Source organism: Schistocerca cancellata, chromosome 12 (assembly GCF_023864275.1).
Source record: "Schistocerca cancellata isolate TAMUIC-IGC-003103 chromosome 12, iqSchCanc2.1, whole genome shotgun sequence".
NCBI lineage: Eukaryota > Metazoa > Arthropoda > Insecta > Orthoptera > Acrididae > Schistocerca > Schistocerca cancellata.
The window spans coordinates 165,601,685-165,620,644 of NC_064637.1; the positions used below are offsets into that span (position 1 = coordinate 165,601,685).

The 18,960-nt window shown below is 45.8% G+C and overlaps 1 protein-coding gene across 1 annotated transcript in view; it reads left to right on the forward strand.

Annotated features, from left to right (window-relative positions):
• Nucleotides 1-18,960, forward strand: part of LOC126109555 (centaurin-gamma-1A) — a 333,594-nt gene that overhangs the window by 191,343 nt on the left and 123,291 nt on the right. Inside the window, exon 3 of the mRNA XM_049914570.1 lies at nt 4,865-5,006. Coding sequence (XP_049770527.1) covers nt 4,865-5,006 — 142 coding nt within the window. The remainder of the gene's footprint in view (nt 1-4,864; nt 5,007-18,960) is intronic.

The following is an 18,960-nucleotide window of genomic DNA, read 5'->3' on the forward strand; positions in this document are numbered from 1 at the left end:
ATGTAAAACCGTGGTGCGTTCCATCAGGTGCGCCCCCACTTTGTGTCACACAGTGCCGGACGTTTTCATTTCGTTGTCTGGTGCCCACAGTGGTGAGTTCCTTCAGGGTGATGTCTGTGTGGTGGTTGTAACGTGGCAGAATGGTTGGGGGTCGCTTCCCTGCTCGACCCTCGTGTAAGCGGGATGACCTGGGGCCGTGAACCGCCGCCTTTCCCTTGCACGCCTCACCACAGCGCCTAGACGTTCCAGTTCCATTTGATTAAGCCACATATGCCAAGGTTTCAGGCAGGATCCTCATTTCCAGTCGATGCTGACGTGCTGTTCCCGTACAGCCGGCGAGCCTCTGCAGTGCTGTCGGAGTCTGGGAGGAACGCCGAGTTGGCTGAGGCGTGAAATGGGAATTTGGATTAATTATGGAGGGAGACGTGGCAGGCTGGGGCAGCGCCTAGTGAACAGGAGACCCTGCTTCGAATCCTGGCCTAGTCGTCGCTTCAGCCTGCACGTATACGTCAGAGGTGTTTCTGAGTTGAAAAGGTCTCTGGCACTCTATAGTTTCATTTGTTCCAGTAAACGTTGGCATCGTCTGGTCCGAGAAGGCCAGAGGTGTCTGTGCGACCTTTGCGGGCGGAAATGCCACGGCCGGTGCTTTTCGGCTCGTGCCCCCTCCCCCTCCCCCGACCTGACACTCGGCCGCGGATCCCCAGCGCAGCAGGAGGGACTCGGCCCGTCGCCCAAAGCCGGATTGCGGCTCTTGCCATCTGTCGCTGCCGACGCGAAATGTCGGTCGTGACACGTCACAGTTCCCCTTCCACCCTCTCCGTCTGCCAGCCTAAAAGAAAAATCTTCCGCTTTCGCCGGTCGCCGTGTGCAGTTCGCCCCAGGGGCAGTCACCGTCGTATGACAACCGTGCCGTCGGTAGCCAACTTCACCTTAACGTGATCCCAATCGTAGAAGCTATCAGCAATCCGACAGTTTGGAGCAGCAACACTCATCCTCACTTGAAAACAAAAAAACATTGCGAACAGTAACAATTATTATAATATTATTATTAATGTGATACTAAAAATTCCAAAGAAAGAAGGTGCTGACAGGTGTGGATATTACTGTGTTACGGTTGCAAAATACTAACACGAATTCTTTAGACAAGAATGGAAAAACTGGTAGAAGCTGACCTCGGGGAAGTTCAGTTTGGATTCCGGAGAAATTTAGGATCGTGTGATGCAATATTGACCCTACGACTTATCTTAGAAGACAGATTAAAGAAAGGCAAACCTACTTTTGTAGCACTTGCTCGGGCTAAACTCCGCAACTACTGTAGAGGTTACAGAAAGCTTTTGACAGCGTGACTGGAATGCTCTCTTTGAAATTCTGAAGGCAGCAGGGGTAAAGTACAGGGAGCGAAAAGCTGTTTGCATGGTGTACAGGAACCGGACGGCGGCTATACGACACGTGAGCGACGAAAGCAGCGGTTGACAAGGGAGTGAGACAGGGTTGTAGCCTATCCCCGGTGTTATTCAACCCGTTCACTGAGCAAGTACTGAAGGAATGAAAGTTCAGGGAGAAGAAATAAAAACTTCGAGGTTCGCCAGTAACTTTGTAATTGCGTAAGATTGAGCAAAATACTTTGAAGAGCAGCTGAACGGAATGCACAGTATCTCGATGGGAGGATATAAGATGAACATCAACAAAACCGAGACAAAATGATGCAATGTAGTGCAATTAAATCACGTGATGCTGACAGAATTAGATTAGGAAATGAGACACTAAAAGTTGTAAACTACTTTTGCTATTTGGGCAGCAAAATAACTGAAGATGGCCGAAGCAGAGAGGATATAAAATGTAGACTGTTAACAGGAAGAAAAGCGTTTCTGAAGAAGAGGAATTTGTTAACATTAAGACTTAAAAAATGGACCATACACCTTTTCCCGTAGAACTGTACAAAACACATTAAATTTTGAACGCTCCCTCCCATGTTGTACAACTTCATGTGGTTGTTGCGTACCCCATATCCTCATATTATGACGGTTCACCTTTCCATTTAAATGGAATGTTGCCTCGTCACTAAACACTAAACGTCGAAGAAAACTCTCATTCTCCATCTCGCCAAGAACGAAATTACAGAACTACAAACGTTGTTGTTCGTCACCTTCACGAATTTTGTGTGGTTTCGTGTGCAAGCGTCGACGCAGCACACGCCAGACGGACATCGGGGACACGTTGAGCGGAATTCTTCATATCTCCGCCAAAGGGTGGGGGGGGCTATGCGGGCTATAGCCCCCCCCCCCCTTCCTCGTGGAGTATCATATTACACTGGATAAAATAACTTTAGAAATCAGCGGATTTATTACTCCAACAAATGCGATCATTTTTTAATAATTATGTAGCAATATAGGTTGCAATGTATTCCAACCACATTTTAAGAAAAGAATAAGAGCGGCAAATAGCATACTACCTAAACCAGTAAATATTATTTGACTTAAAATGGGCGTCTGATTATCTATTAATACACATTTTTTGCCATGAACTCAAAAACCACTTTAAGCAACACCAAATTTTGCCAGTTTGTCGGTAGAGGCCCCTAACTCTCCCTTTGTTAAGCCATATTCCATTCCCCCAAACCCTCTCCCCCCCCCCATTAGCCCTCCCCCTCCCCCTGACCGACTTCTAGAATCGCCCCTGCCTCCGCCTAATGCTCTGTGCTGGAGGAGGATCCACACGATCCCTAGCACGAAAGTCGCGCTGACCCGCACTGCGGAAAACGTAGAACACAACCTGCTTTCTGTTGTCCCGACACCATTTTTACTAGAACTGAAGTGGGCGCACACTGCTTCTACCTAGCGGGAACCATGTGAAAGACGAGAATTTGCTCTTTCCAACAGTATGTTGTTGACGCACATATCTCAAATAATACGTATGATTTTTTTTAATCGGGTGATTCTTTGTGACATACCCTGTACAGTAATTGTTCAGAAAAAGAATTCGATACGGCGCACCGTTTCCCAGGTAATTAGCGCTGAAGTTAGCCAGTCAGGCCGCTTGCGCGCAAATTCGGGCGGCCCGACAGAGACGAAGTCACCAGACGTGTTCCTGAAACTGAACGAGAGAGCGATACAGAAACTGGACATGAAAGGGTAGTAAGTATAGAACTCTAGCAAAAGGCTGGGCAGTCCCGTGCGTTATCATCTACGCCAGGGGTTCCTAAACTTGTCCTCTGACTGTACATTTTGAGAAGCCTTGTACTTTGACTCAACAGAGCGTTTATTTCGAAGGTTAGTAAAATTTTTAAAAATGAGGAAAACATTTTTCACTCCATGATGTAGTGATACACCGTCCAGTATGTATATTGCGGGATAAGAAAACAGTCTTGGTTGCGATGCTGAAGTAATTCGTCAGTGACGCGCGTTTCGTCGAATTGAAGCCATCTTCGGATTGGCCGATAAATGTTGATTAGTAGCTGGTTAGGTACGGTCTATCGTCCAGCGTGTTAACCCCATTACAGATTGTACGGGCCTGAGCCTGCCACCCTATGCGTCCTGTCAAAGTTGTCGGATGTTGTGCTTATAAAGTGCCTTGTCTGTTATCCTCGCACAGGACGAGTGCAGTTTATTATTGCGGATGTCTTATTATCGATAACCCTAACTTGTTTATCAACATTAATCGGTCAATCTGAAGATGCCTTGAACTAGGCGAAACGCGCATCATTCATGAATAAATAAACAATAATTTCATAATCGCAACCAACACTTTTCTTCTCCTCAGATGAGAGAAACTTGTTTTATTCAGTGATCACTTCAATTTTAAATCATAGTTAATAACACAGAGATCGTAATAAATTTTTTAAAAATAATTAGTATCGTGAAAATATCCAAAAACACAACATGTTATTAACAGTTTGTCGCGGAGAACTTATTCCGTTCCCGCGAACAACAATGTTCCAGCTAACACAGCTCGCGAATCCACGGTCTACGCTATAAGAACAGTGATACTAATTATGTCTGGAGGATCACTTGAATTTGCGACGCGACGGATTGATTGGCTAACTTTAACGCTAATTAGCTCGAAAATAGAGCAACGCATAGAATTTTTTACTTCTCAGCACAACCTGCCCTTCAAGACCCTTACAAGCTTTTCAAACTCTTTCTTACCGCCCTGTATACATTTGTGATAGTGCAGTGTGTATAAAAAAAATAAATTAAGACAATCATGTAAATCGTCAGGATGTTCTGATATTTTTTATTCAGTAAGTGTAATATAATTGTAAAACTGACTTTTTCTACATTATAGTGAAAGGAAGATGCTACGAACAAAAGTAATCCATGAAACTTCGTGGGAGATTGTTTCTGTGTGCCGGACCGAGACTCGAACTCGGGACCTTTGCCGTTCGTAGGCAAGTGCTCCACCAATTGTGCTATCTTAGCACGACTCACGACCCGTCCTCGCAGCTTTAACTTTCGCCAGTAACTCGTCTCCTGCCTTCCAGGCTTCAGGAGAAGTTTCATTCTGGAAACATTCCCTTAGGCTGTGGCTAGGCCATGCCTCCGCAATATCTTCTCTTCCAGAAGCGCTGGTCCCGCAAATTTCGTAGTGCAGCTTCTGTGACATTTGGAAAGTAGACGAAGTACTGCCAAAAGTAAAGCTATGAGGACGGGTCGTGAGTCGTGCCTGGGTAGCTCGGTCGGTGGAACATCTGCCCGAGATTGGTAAAGGTTCCGAGTTCGAGTCTCGTTCCGACACGCAGTTTAAATCTCCGACGAAGTCTCACACCAGCGCTCATTCCGCTACAGAGTGAAAATTTCACTCTGAAATGTAAACCGAACTTAGCTGGAGAGAACTGATTGCACGTGCTCGTTCCGTGTGTGTGCAGTTCAGCGCGTGGGTGGACGCCGTCATCTTCGTGTTCAGCCTGGAGAACGAGGCCAGCTTCAACGCCATCTACACCTACTACACCAAGATGGCGCACTTCCGCAACTCGGCCGACATCCCGCTCATCCTGGTCGGCACTCAAGGTAAGTGACGTCACTCCATGGCGGCAGCTGGTTCTCTGCGCTTCCGAAGACGGAAACCGTCTGGCCTATCCAAGTGTGTGTGTGTGTGTGTGTGTGTGTGTGTGTGTGTGTGTGTGTGTGTGTGTGTGTGAGAGAGAGAGAGAGAGAGAGAGAGAGAGAGAGAGAGAGAGAGAGATCAAAAGTATCCGCATGCCTTTATGAAGGCTTGAACTCCGATAGGGATACTTTCAGGCCTCGCGGGATTAGCCGAGCGGTCTCAGGCGCTGCAGTCATGGACTGTGCGGCTGGTCCCGGCGGAGGTTCGAGTCCTCCCTCGGGCATGGGTGTGTGTATTTGTGCTTAGGATAATTTAGGTTAAGTAGTGTGTAAGCTTAGGGACTGATGACCTTAGCAGTTAAGTCCCATAGGATTTCACACACATTTGACACTTTCTGAGGTATCAGAAGCTGTGGAGGAATGGAAGCCCATTATTCCTCAAGAGTCCAAACCAGACAAAGTAGTGATGTTCAGCGCTGGGGTCTGGAGCTGTCTGTACCAGAGCTGCTCCTTAGGGTCCAGGTCAGGACTCTGGGCAGTCCAGGAACGTTCTTCCCCACCGACCGTAGCCTCACAGGTGCTGCTCTCTGACAGGCTGTGTTGTCACGCTGACACAATCAGTCATCGTCTCTGGACACTTCCTCTACTGTACGCACTCCCCTATGCTCTAAAATGTGTTACTATCGTTCTACACTGAAGCGCCAAAGAAACTGGTGTAGCCAGGCGTATTCAAATACAGAGATACGTAAACATGGAAGAATACGGCGCTGCGGTCGGCAACGCCTGCAGAAGACAAGTGTCTGGCGCAGTTGTTAGATCGGTTACTGCTGCTACAATGCCAGGTTATCAAGTTTTAAGTGAGTTTGAACGTGGTATTATAGTCTACGCATAAGCTGTGGAACACAGCATCTCCGAGGTAGCGATGAAGTGGGGATTTTCCCCTACTACCGCTGCACGAGTGTACCGTGAATATCAGGGATCCGGTAAAACATCGAACTCCGACATCGCTGCGGCCGGAAAAAGATCGTTCAAGAACGGGACCAACAACGACTGAAGAGAATCGCTCAGCGTGACAGAAGTGCAACCCTTCTGCAAACTGCTTCAGATTTCAATGCTGAGCCACAACAAGTGTCAGCGTGCGAACCACTCAACGGAACGTCATTGGTATGGGCTTTCGGAGCCGAAGACCCACTCTTGTACCCTTATGACTGCACGACACAAAGGTTTACGCTTCGTCTGGGCCCGCCAAAACAGACATTGCACTGTTGATGACTGGAAACATGTTGCCTGGTCGGAAGAGTCTCGTTTCAAATTGTACCCTGTGGATAGACGTGTATGAGTAGGGAGACAGCTTCACGAATCTATGGACCCTGCATGTCACCAGAGGACTGTTTAAGCTGGTCGAGTCTGTGTGATGGTGTGGGGCGTGTGCGGACCCCTGATACCTCTAGATACGACTCTGTCAGGTGAGACGTACGTAAGCATCCTGTCTGATCACCTGCATACATTCGTGTCGTTTGTGCAAGTCGACGGACTTGGACAATTACAGCAGGACAACGAGACACTCCAGACGTCCTGAATTGCTACATTCTTCTGAGTTTAAACACTTCCGCTGGCCACCAAACTCCCCAAACATGAACATTATTGAGCACATTTGGGATGCCTTGCAACGTGCTGTTCAGAAGAGACCGGTTTCTCTGGCTCTTCAGTGTACATTTAACGTTGTCGTAAGCGCAATAACAGGACCAGAGCCTCAACGCAAAAGACACCCCACGCCGTAACACCACCTCCTCCTTGCTTCACTGCTGGCACTACGCCTGATCTCAAGACAGTCGCCAAATCCAAGCACTTCAATCAGATTAGTGTAGAATGTAGCGTGTTCATCACTCCAGGTCACTTCGCTTAGCATTGCCTACTGAAATACAGTGTGTGTCCCCGAATCCCAGAAGCGGCGTGCTTACGCGCCCGGCTGTCCGGGCGGGCTGCGTGCTGTGTGCTGGTTGCGTGTCGGGTGGAGATGTTAGGCGCAGTGGCAATTGTTCCCACGCTGCCACCTGTCAGTGGACTAGTGTGGTGATAAGTACCCTCTGGAATACGCGCGCTATTATTTTACTAAATTTTGACTGTGATCGTGTTAGTAATGGTTTGCTTAGGCAATCGAACGCAGAAGATATTTTTAAAATTGATGGATTTTTTGTTTATGGAATTAAATTTTATTACAGTATTCCGGTATAGTTCACTTGAAACCTTGATCAAACAGTGTCTTGTGTATTAATAAAGCGCTCCAGCTGTATTTAGTCCTTTACGTTTAGATCCCAACCGGTTTCGTGATACATGGGAAGGCCCAACGGCACCGACCGATCGCCGTGTCATCCTCAGGCGATGCGCGTCACTCGATGCGGGTATGGAGGGGCACGTGGTCGGCACACCGCTCTCCCGGCCGTTGTCAGTTTTTGATGACCCGAATCGCTACTCGTCAGTCAAGGAGCTCCTCATCTGGCCTCACTCGTGAACAGTGCTCGGCAGACCCGGACGGTCGCCCATCCGACTGCTAGCCAAGTCCACTGCGCTTAACTTCGGTGATCTGACGGGAATCGGTGTTAGCACTGCGGTGATGTCGTTGGCTCGGTGAACATCTGCACAACAATAAATCGAGAAGGATTAACAACTCTGAGACGTTCACTAACACGATAATTTCCTAAAAGAATTTCGCAATTTTCAACAAACTTTTTAAAAAAAAAATTATAACCTTTTACATAATAATATTACATATTTGTACTCACATAAATGAAACATTAGAGCTAAAAAGCTCGGAACATGGTACCGAACATTCGTCGACCGTTAGAATACGACACCGCTAAAAATTGGTACGTCATTGAATAAAAACAGGTGGTTGCATGCATTCCAATCCAATTCGGTGGTTGGTGCCTAAGCAAATTATACTATAGTGATCCACTAGTAAATTGAAAATACAATGAAGAAAATGAATCGCAACACCAAAAATAATTAATGTAGAGTAATGAAAATTCTACAACATATTTGCTACATAAGATATGTAGGTGACTAACATTGCAGAACCACAGGTTAACGTAAGCCTGAGATAAGCAATTGCAAATGTGAGGTGCTGGTACATTAATAACCGATTTAACAGCCAGAATGTTGAATGAAAGCATGCAGACGTGCGTGAATTGTGTACTTCAAGTGCCGGATGTAAGTTTGTGGGATGGAGCTCCATATATGTTGCACTCGGTCGGTCAATACAGGGGCGGTTAATGCTGTTTGCGGATGACGCAGGCGTTGTCGTCCAATGGTGTCCCATAAGTGGTCTATTAGAGACAGATCTGGTGATCGAGCAGGCCGAGGCAACATGTCTGCCATCTGTAGAGCGTGTTGGGTTACAACAGCGGTGTTTGAGCGAGCGTTATCCTACTGGGAAACAGCCCCTGGAGTGCTGTTCACGAATGGCAGCACAACAGGCCGAATCACCAGATTTATGTTCAGTTTTGCAGTCAGGGTGTGTGGAATAAGCACAAGAGTGCTGCTACTGCCATACAAAATCGCGCCCTAGACCATAACTCCAGGTGTAGGTCCAGTGTGTCCAGGGAGGAGGCAGGTTGGCTGCTGGCTGCAGGCCCTCAACGGGCCTCCTCTTAACCAACACTCGGCCACCACTGGCACCGGTGCAGAACCAGATTTCATCACCTCCACTCTAAAAATGGCTCTGAGCACTATGGGACTTAACATCTGAGGTCATCAGTCCCCTAGAACTACTTAAACCTAGCTAACCTAAGGACAACACACACATCCGTGCCCGAGGCAGGATTCGAACCTGCGACCGTAGCAGTCGCGCGGTTCCAGACTGAAGCGCCTAGAACCGCTCGGCCACACGCGCCGGCACCTCCACTCTGCCTTCCAATGGCCTCTCGCTTGACACCATGGTGCTGGCTTGGGGTCAATGGAATGAATCCTTCAGGGCGTCTAGCTCGGAGTCGTCCTCGAAGTAATCGGTTTGTAACAGTTCGTCGTGTAACGTCGGTGCCAGATGCTGCTGAAGACGCAGTACGAAGCGCCAGGGCTCTTCCCTCCCAGTAGTGAGACCTAGGTCTTCTCGCCACCGTAGTACATTCCCGTCAGTTACTGCTGCCATGTCTTTCTGCAATATGTCAACAAGGAACATCCACCTTCTCGTAGCTCTGTTACACGGCCTCGTTAAAACTCAGAGTGGTGCTGATAATGGCTTCTTTGTAGCCTTAAAAGCACTCTCGACTAACATCAATTCACCAGGTCCAATCTCAAAGATAACCAGCGCTCAAGACTGTAGCAGAACATATTTAAAGCAAACCTGATTTGCATTCTCATAGTGGCGCTACTGACTCCACTCTTACGCGACTGGAGTGAACACTGAAGTGACACAGTTTTCCAGATGTAAAAACAAGTCGGCTGCTAGGTAGTTGGCACAGTATAGGTGTGGGCCAGCAGTCGCAGGAAGTGTTAGGGAGTGAGTACCAGGGTACCAGCATTGTGAAACCTAGTGCAAGGTTGGCTCAGGTGACATAGGGGAGCTATGTAGGGTCAGGTAGTGATAGTGGGTGGAGCAGGGAACAGTCTCGACAGGGACGGGGAATACGATGTAGGTGGTGACCTGGTAAAGACAGCTACTCACACTGGTGGCACTGATGTGCATTTCGTGCAACTGTTTCAGCGTCGTGATCAGCCTCATCTTAATGTGGCTGTTAGGCGCGGTGACGTGGGGCTGGAGAGGGCGCTGATGGCAGAGGGCACGGGTCACGTCTCAGTGGCGCCAGTTGAGTCTGTCAGTACATCGTGTTTCATTAGGCGTGGCCTGCACTAGAGTCCTGCATGACCGAGTAAGCGAGCACAAAATACGAGGTGGGCCGAGCACACCCTAACTGGATAGGCTACCCGCACTAGTTATTGTGACCGAGCATAAAGCCGTGACCGAATACGTAGCACATAACTTCAAACACATTACGCGTGTTATTATCCGTGTGTCACTGCAGCCGGTACGGGCTTCTTATTTGTGGTGTGTCTCTCTGTAATCATGCAGCGCGAGGAAGCCAGTGTAGTAAGACGTAAGATTGAAACCAATGTTTACACATTAAAGAAACGGGAAGGTCTAAAAAGCGAAGTATGGAGTACATTTCTGTTGGTTGTAGATAAAACATTGCGTCTACTGGGTACGTATCGTGCATAAACTGCTCCACTTTGTTTTTCCAGTCGGCAACCACTCATTTAAAGAAACACAGTTGCAAGAAACCTCACAAAGATCGTTTCTTTGGCCGTCCTTCCGTTATCTTAATATGCTTGAAATAAGTGAAAAGCAGGAAATTCTTAACAATGTGCGACAAATGTGTGCTACGTACGCAGGTACAACATACAATCATTAACATAATCGTTTTTGCATAGTTAGTGGAAAGTGTATTATAGAGAAACGGGAATGTTGTGACTCGTATAATATTTCATTAACGTAAAACATCTCGTTTTTATGGGAACGGGGGGTCGGGTTGTTTGGGGGGAGAGACCAAAACAGCGAGGTCATCGGTCTCTTACGGGAATGTTTCGATGATTTCCGTATCACTTCTGTATTACTTGTCTCTTTTGTTTATTATCATAGATCCCTCAAGTTCTGTGTCATCACCACCCAGAAAGAGAGCTCGTTTCAAGGAATGGAAGAACAACAGATCATCCGCAGCAGATGAAGTAGATTTGTACATTTTAATGCACCCCGGAGATGATGATGACACCTTAAAGTGGTGGAGCAGACATGAAACAGATCTGCCAGGTTTGGCTGCAGTTACAAGACGTATTTTATGTATCCCAGCAACAAGCGCACCTAGTGAAAGGTGCTTTAGTAAAGCCGGCATGTTACTAACAAATTGCCGCAGCCAATTAAATCCGGAACGCGTTAGTGATTTCCTGCTGATCAACAATTACTATAATTTTGTTTATGTTGCAATCAATTGAAACGTATGACAAGTTACGTCTGTAAATGTTTAATGTTCTTTGTATGCTTTCTTCATGAAGATGGTTGTCTTCTAGATTACAGGGAAAGCACTTATTTAATGTTTCCTATAAATGAAAGGAAAAATATCTCTTTTGTTTGGAAATGAGACTCGTCTTCTATCCACGGTAGTATTTAAATATCATTTTACTTTGCAGGTGCTTTATGAATTTAGCTGTGTCACGTACCCGTTCTTGGAAATGTTACTTTTGTATTAAAAGAGAGCGAGAGAGAGAGAGAGAGAGAGAGAGAGAGAGAGAGAGAGAGAGGCGTTGGATTTGTACAGTACAGTACAGTGCAGCGAGCCGTGGCGAGGGGAGGTGAGACGTCAGCGGTGACCGGTCATGCTCGGTTATCCGCGTGTCCGGAATCCGGACAACAGACATGGGGCGAGTACGTGACCGAGCCGAGTCGTGTGGGGCCGGACACGAGCGACTCGGTCCCCCTGTCAACAGGCGGGCAGTGACCGGTCAAACAATGAGCGTTGCAGCACTCTAGCCTGCACCTCAATAGCTATGGCAAGGGGAGGCTGGCAAAACTTGTAGGTGACAGCGTAGTGGGTGGTGGTGGGAAAAATTCCTGTAGTAGTTGGTGTTAGAGCTGCACCTTTTTTAGATTCAAGTCAGCTTATAGGTATACTTGTTTATAGGCAGTCCCTTTAAGTAAGGGATCACCTTCAGAGGACGTAATGTTTTCCAAGTAGAGAAGGAATTAGCATATTTCATCAAAAAGTATAAGAGGTATTAGAGATAAAGTTAATGAACTGCTTATAGATGTTGACTCTGAAATTATTTGTATATTGGAGCACCACTTACATAACTTGCCAATTCAGAGGCTTCATTTACCAGGATACAGATTAGATGGCTGTTTTTCAAGGACTTCCTTGCGTGGTGGGGGAGTGATCATATACGTGAAAAAGCAGTATTCCATTTGAGTCCATAGACGTATCACGGCACTGCACTGAACAGCTATTTGAATGTCGTGCAGGCGCAGTTGAATTTAGTGAAACTAAACTTCTAATTGTTGTTGTTTATAGGTCCCCTAACTCCAATTCAGAGCATTTCTGCTCAAGCTAGAGAGGGTTCTTAACGCATTTTGTAGGAAGCACCAGAAATTCGTTATATCTGCTGATAAACTTTGTATATGACTGTGCAAAAAAAAAAAAAGAAAAAAAGGGAGTTTGGTAGATCTCATAAATTCATATGAACTGATCCAGACGGTGTTTTTTCCAACTATGGTGCAGAGGAACAATAGCACAGCCATAGACGATATCTTTATTCATTCTTCATTACTAGATGGGTATTCTGTTAATAAAAGAGTGAATGGCCTTGCAGACCATGATGCACAAATTTTAACACTAAAAGGCTTTTGTACTCAAACAAATGTCACATATAATTACAAAGTATGTACAAATGTTAATCCGACAGCAATAGAGAGTTTTTTAAACCTTGTCAAGAAACAAGAGTGGGAGGTTGTTCATAGTGCCGATAACATAGATCATAAATATGATGTTTTCCTTAACACATTTCTCATGCTCTTTGAGAACTGCTTTCCATTAAAACGTTCTAAACAGGGTACCAGTTGTAAAAGGCAGCCCGGGTGGCTGCATAGTGGGATGAGGATATCATGTAGAACAAAGCGGGAATTATATCAAAACGTTAGAAGTAGTCACAATCAAGCTACAGTGGCCCATTACAAACAGTATTGTAAGGTGCTTAAAAATGTTATTAGGAAGGCAAAGAGTATGTGGTATGCAAATAGAATAGCTAATTCACAGGATACAATCAAAACCATATAGTCAGGAAATGTCTGATCAGCAGCACAAGGTCGACGATATAAAGTCAGTTCGTAATAAGAATATTTCTGTTACTGATAAATTAGATATATGTACATAACAATCATTTTCCGAGCATTGCTGGTGAATTAAACAAAAACTTAGTTTCTCCAGGGCATCATATAACTGTCTTAGCAAATGCCTTTCCGAGATTGATGTCTGAAATATTCCTCTGTGATGCAGACAAGGGGGAGATTGACTCAGTAATTAAATCACTGAAGACTAAGGACTGTCATGGATATGATGGAGTGCCTGACAGAATATTAAAGTACTGTGCTGCACATGTTAGCCCTGCATTTAGCCATACTTGTAATTTTTCCTTTAGGAACGGTCAGTTTCCTGAACGTTTAAAGTACTCAGTAGTAAAGCCGCTTTATAAAAAGGGAGAATGTATACAATTTTAGACCTATTTCTATGCCATTAGTGTTTGCTAAAGTTATTGAAAAGGCCTGTGTATGTAAGGATAATTGATCATTTTATATCACACGATTTGCTATCAAACGTACAGTTCGTTTAACAACTGAAAATGCTATATTCTCTTTTCTCTTTGAGGTACAGAATGGGTTAAACAAAAGATTTCGATCGCTAGGCATATTTTTTTTTTTTAATTTAACGAAGGTGTTTGCTTGTGTTGATCACAAAATATTACTCCAGAAGTTGGAACATTACGGAATACGGGGAGTAGTTCACAATTGGTTCACCTCTTACTTTAGCAACAGAGAGCAAAAGGTCATTATTCACAATGTTGAGAATGGCTGTGATGTGGAATCTGAGTGGGGAACAGTCAAGTGGGGGGTGCTCCAGGGATCAGTGTTGGAGCCACTCCTGTTCCTTATTTATATAAATGATATGCCCTCTAGTATTACGGGTAACTCTAAAATATTTCTGTTTGCTGATGACACTAGCTTGGTAGTAAAGGATGTAGTGTGCAAACATAGGCTCTGTATCAAATAGTGCGGTCCACGGCTTGTAGAAAATAAACTAACGCTAAATGACAGTAAGACTCAGTTTTTGTAGTTTCTAACACACAGTTAAACAAAACCTGACGTTTTAATCTCACAGAATCGGCATATGATTAGTGAAACTGAAGTTCAAATTTCTAGGTGTTCAGATAGATATTAAACTGTCGTGGAAAGCCCACATTCGGGATCTTGTTTAAAGACTTAATGCTGCCATTTTTACTATTCGAAAGGTTTCTGAAGTGAGTGACCTTTCGACACGAAAATTAGCCTACTTTGCTTATTTTCATTCGCTTATGTCATATAGTGTTATATTTTGGGGTAACTCTTCCCATTCTAAAAGGATATTTTTGGCTCACAAACGGGCGATTCGGGCAGTAAGTTGTGTAAGTTCGCGAACCTCTTGTCGACCCCTGTTCACGAGTCTGGGTATTTTGACATTGGCCTCTCAATATATATATATATATATATACACTCCTGGAAATGGAAATAAGAACACCGTGAATTCATTGTCCCAGGAAGGGGAAACTTTATTGACACATTGCTGGGGTCAGATACATCACATGATCACACTGACAGAACCACAGGCACATAGACACAGGCAACAGAGCATGCACAATGTCGGCACTAGTACAGTGTATATCCACCTTTCGCAGCAATGCAGGCTGCTATTCTCCCATGGAGACGATCGTAGAGATGCTGGATGTAGTCCTGTGGAACGGCTTGCCATGCCATTTCCACCTGGCGCCTCAGTTGGACCAGCGTTCGTGCTGGACGTGCAGACCGTGTGAGACGACGCTTCATCCAGTCCCAAACATGCTCAATGGGGGACAGATCCGGAGATCTTGCTGGCCAGGGTAGTTGACTTACACCTTCTAGAGCACGTTGGGTGGCACGGGATACATGCTTACGTGCATTGTCCTGTTGGAACAGCAAGTTCCCTTGCCGGTCTAGGAATGGTAGAACGATGGGTTCGATGACGGTTTGGATGTACCGTGCACTATTCAGTGTCCCCTCGACGATCACCAGTGGTGTACGGCCAGTGTAGGAGATCGCTCCCCACACCGTGATGCCGGGTGTTGGCCCTGTGTGCCTCGGTCGTATGCAGTCCTGATTGTGGCGCTCACCTGCACGGCGCCAAACACGCATACGACCATCATTGGCACCAAGGCAGAAGCGACTCTCATCGCTGAAGACGTCACGTCTCCATTCGTCCCTCCATTCACGCCTGTCGCGACACCACTGGAGGCGGGCTGCACGATGTTGGGGCGTGAGCGGAAGACGGCCTAACGGTGTGCGGGACCGTAGCCCAGCTTCATGGAGACGGTTGCGAATGGTCCTCGCCGATACCCCAGGAGCAACAGTGTCCCTAATTTGCTGGGAAGTGGCGGTGCGGTCCCCTACGGCACTGCGTAGGATCCTACGGTCTTGGCGTGCATCCGTGCGTCGCTGCGGTCCGGTCCCAGGTCGACGGGCACGTGCACCTTCCGCCGACCACTGGCGACAACATCGATGTACTGTGGAGACCTCACGCCCCACGTGTTGAGCAATTCGGCGGTACGTCCACCCGGCCTCCCGCATGCCCACTATTCGCCCTCGCTCAAAGTCCGTCAACTGCACATACGGTTCACGTCCACGCTGTAGCGGCATGGTACCAGTGTTAAAGACTGCGATGGAGCTCCGTATGCCACGGCAAACTGGCTGACACTGACGGCGGCGGTGCACAAATGCTGCGCAGCTAGCGCCATTCGACGGCCAACACCGCGGTTCCTGGTGTGTCCGCTGTGCCGTGCGTGTGATCATTGCTTGTACAGCCCTCTCGCATTGTCCGGAGCAAGTATGGTGGGTCTGACACACCGGTGTCAATGTGTTCTTTTTTCCATTTCCAGGAGTGTATATATATATTCCCTACTGTCATTTCTTGTTAACAATATGAGCTTATTCCCAAGAATAAGCAATGTGGGACATACGAAGGACGTATCCGATAGGACAAGGTGGCGAAATTAGACGTTAATGGGCTGTGGCAGCAGAGTGCCCCTGCTGACAGCACATCGCCTGCAGCGCCTCTCCTGGGCTGGTGGCCGTACCGCTTGGACATCAGACAGGAAAGCCGTGGCCTGCTCAGACGAGTCGGTAAGAGCTGACGGTGGGGTTCGAGTGTGACGCAGTCCCCACGAAGACGTGGACCCAGGTTGTCAAAAGACACTGTGCAAGTTGGCGGTGGCTCCGTGACGGTGTGGGCTGTGTTTACATGAAATGGTTATTATCTGCTGCTCGGATAGCATTTGCAGCCATTTGTGAACTTCATCTTCTTAAAGAACTACGGAATTTTTGTGGATGACAGTGAGCCATATCACCGGGCAACGATTGTTCGCAGTCGGTTTCAAAACATTCTGAGCAGTTTCAGCGAATGGTTTGGCCACCCGTCGAGCATTTATGGGACATTATAGAGAGGTCAGTTGTACACAAAATCCTACACAGGTAACAGTTTCGTGATTATGGACTGCTGTGTAGACACCGTGGCTGAATATTCTGCAGGCGACCTCCAACCGCTTGTCGAATCCTAGCCGCATTGTAAACAAGTGGAAATTACGAATGACACGAAGTGTTGGCGTTACGATTCGCACAGTATATGTCGAACCGCATCTTGGGAAAGTGAGACGGTTAGTGCAAAATTAACACGTCGTAACATTTCCACAAGCCGACATAGGAGACGTGCGAGGGCGCCTGTGTGACACAGGGAGGCCGTATGCGGAGTGCCAGCCAGCGCTCTCCCATTCCCTCCGCACTCGCTGCATTTCAGAGTTACTGCCCGCGCATCACTTCACTACATCCTCGAAAAAATCGTCTTTGATGATTCCCGAACGCTGTTAAGCGCAAAAAAGTTGAACTTTCCAACAACAGAAATGCGAAACATGACGTTGATAATGAAATACTTTTGTATTTTCAGATGTTCCTAATAATAATAATAATAATAATAATAATATCAGAGAAGCACAGCTTGCGATGCCCCAACGCACCACGTCGGGCATTAAAAGTGTATTATCTTTGCATGACTATGGCTTCACATCTCTGACACGAATGCATCGATTTCAATGCCGATTTTTTATTTATTTGAAGGCGATACGCAGTAAAGAGTCTGATGACAACAACACGGTGCCCAGACAATGTGTGGTACACAGCTTCGTATCAGACTAAAACATAATCTCAAAAATATCTACAAAAAATTCCGCGAGACGTATGGTTATCATATGTTCACCCACAACCTCCATTTTTGTGATGTCTTTCGGTTTCGCTGTGCCAAGTGTGATCAAAAGACAAAAATTATTACGAATCAGCCGTAAGAGCTAAGAATATGTTGTCGTAGACTTTCGTGTAGATCTTCTCGAGATCTACAGTTTCTTACTTTCCGATTTGACGTACCTCTTATTTCTGTGCAACGTATAGTAGAAGAGTGCGTTGCCAACAGACATTTTGCTGCCTCGATTCACTGTTATCGACTATTATCACCCCTACCTATTCTTATAATTCTTATAAGTAGCCTCTGGTCTTCATCAGAGTTCAAACTATCTCCATGCCAAACTTAGGTCAAATTCGATTCAGTGGTTCAGCCGTCAAAAGGTGACAGACAGAGTTATTTTCACATTTGTAATATTGATACCTTATAGATACTCACTGTGCCTTTCAGCTATATCGTGACTGAAATACGCTGGTTCCTAATAAAAATGCCAAACAGGACAGAAGGTACTATTTGCCAAGAAAAAGATTTTGCCGAAATTTCTAGGCGCGTAGAGCGACAGATGTACTGGCTGTAAGAAGCCTGAGGGTGATGGAAACTTGTAGCTCCGTACGAGGCTGTCTATGGTAACAGGTGGCAGCGCTGTTCATTACTGACTAGGAAAAGAATCTGGAGAGAGAGCAAATATTTACCGAATATACGTGAATGTGTGAGCTCGAAAGCAGCCGTAGAAATTTTGGAAATTTCTGACAGTGTAAAAGATTTTAGTCCACCTGCATAGTGAGTGAAACCGATACACTAACTCATGAATCTCGTACGCAATCACGAAACGATAAACGAAGTCATGTTTTATTGTATTTTTATCGTAAATTCGGAAAAAAAGAAACAAGAAGCAATGAACTGAAGGCATAACACAAGTCCGTTAATAGCAGACTTTCTGCATTTTTTAACTCACAATTATATGCTGGCCGTAAGTAAAAATTGTCATTTTGCCAAGATTCTCTCTCTCTCTACACGCCCCCGTGACCCTTTCTCCCTGAATCCGCCCTCGAAGTGGAATTACTCTCCAAGAAATTGTCACGTTTCGTTACCAACGAGATCCCCGAACGGCCCGTGCTCCCTTCAGCTTGTTTTGTCTGTGAGGATGGCTGAAGGGTGAAGTCTACAAACACAAAGGAAACACGAGATACGAACTGATCGTTCGAACTATGGATGGAAGCAATGCAAGGACGACCTGATAAGACTTGTCCAGCGAAATCGAAAGTGCATTGAAATCGGACATGGAATTTACGAAGCTCTACGTCTAACTTCATCATTTCGCTTTGATTAACGTCTTCTCACAGTATTTACTTGGATTACAATCTAAGAACTGTACCACTTTCAAAAAAAAAAAAAAGTCGCATGTTGTTTCGGATGTTTTATTGGTTTTAGTCTACCCTATTACCTCTTAAAGAATTTGCAGTTTCTCCGGAAACATTCAAAACAGAATTAAAATAAAATTAAAAAGAGTGTTTCTAGTGACAATCGAACGAGCAAGCACGCGATTCGAAAATGGAAAGCCCTGCACATAGCTCTTGTTTTACGCACGCCTAGTAAATCTTCAAAGTAGTTGTTTTCGACTGTTTTTCAGACTTGTATCATATTGCTTCAGGAGAGTCTTATCCGGCCACTGACCTTGAAACGCTGTTTAAGTAAGAAGTAAATGGTACGAACTTTGCGTTAACGATTTAATTCATGTTCACACCGTGAGTAGGGCTCGACTAGCACTTCAATATATGCAAGCAGGAAGACTCAGCTCGAGAAAATCGAGTTTGAAAGCTTTAGTCGCCTTCATACTACTTCGTGTGGTCGTAAGCATTCGAGCA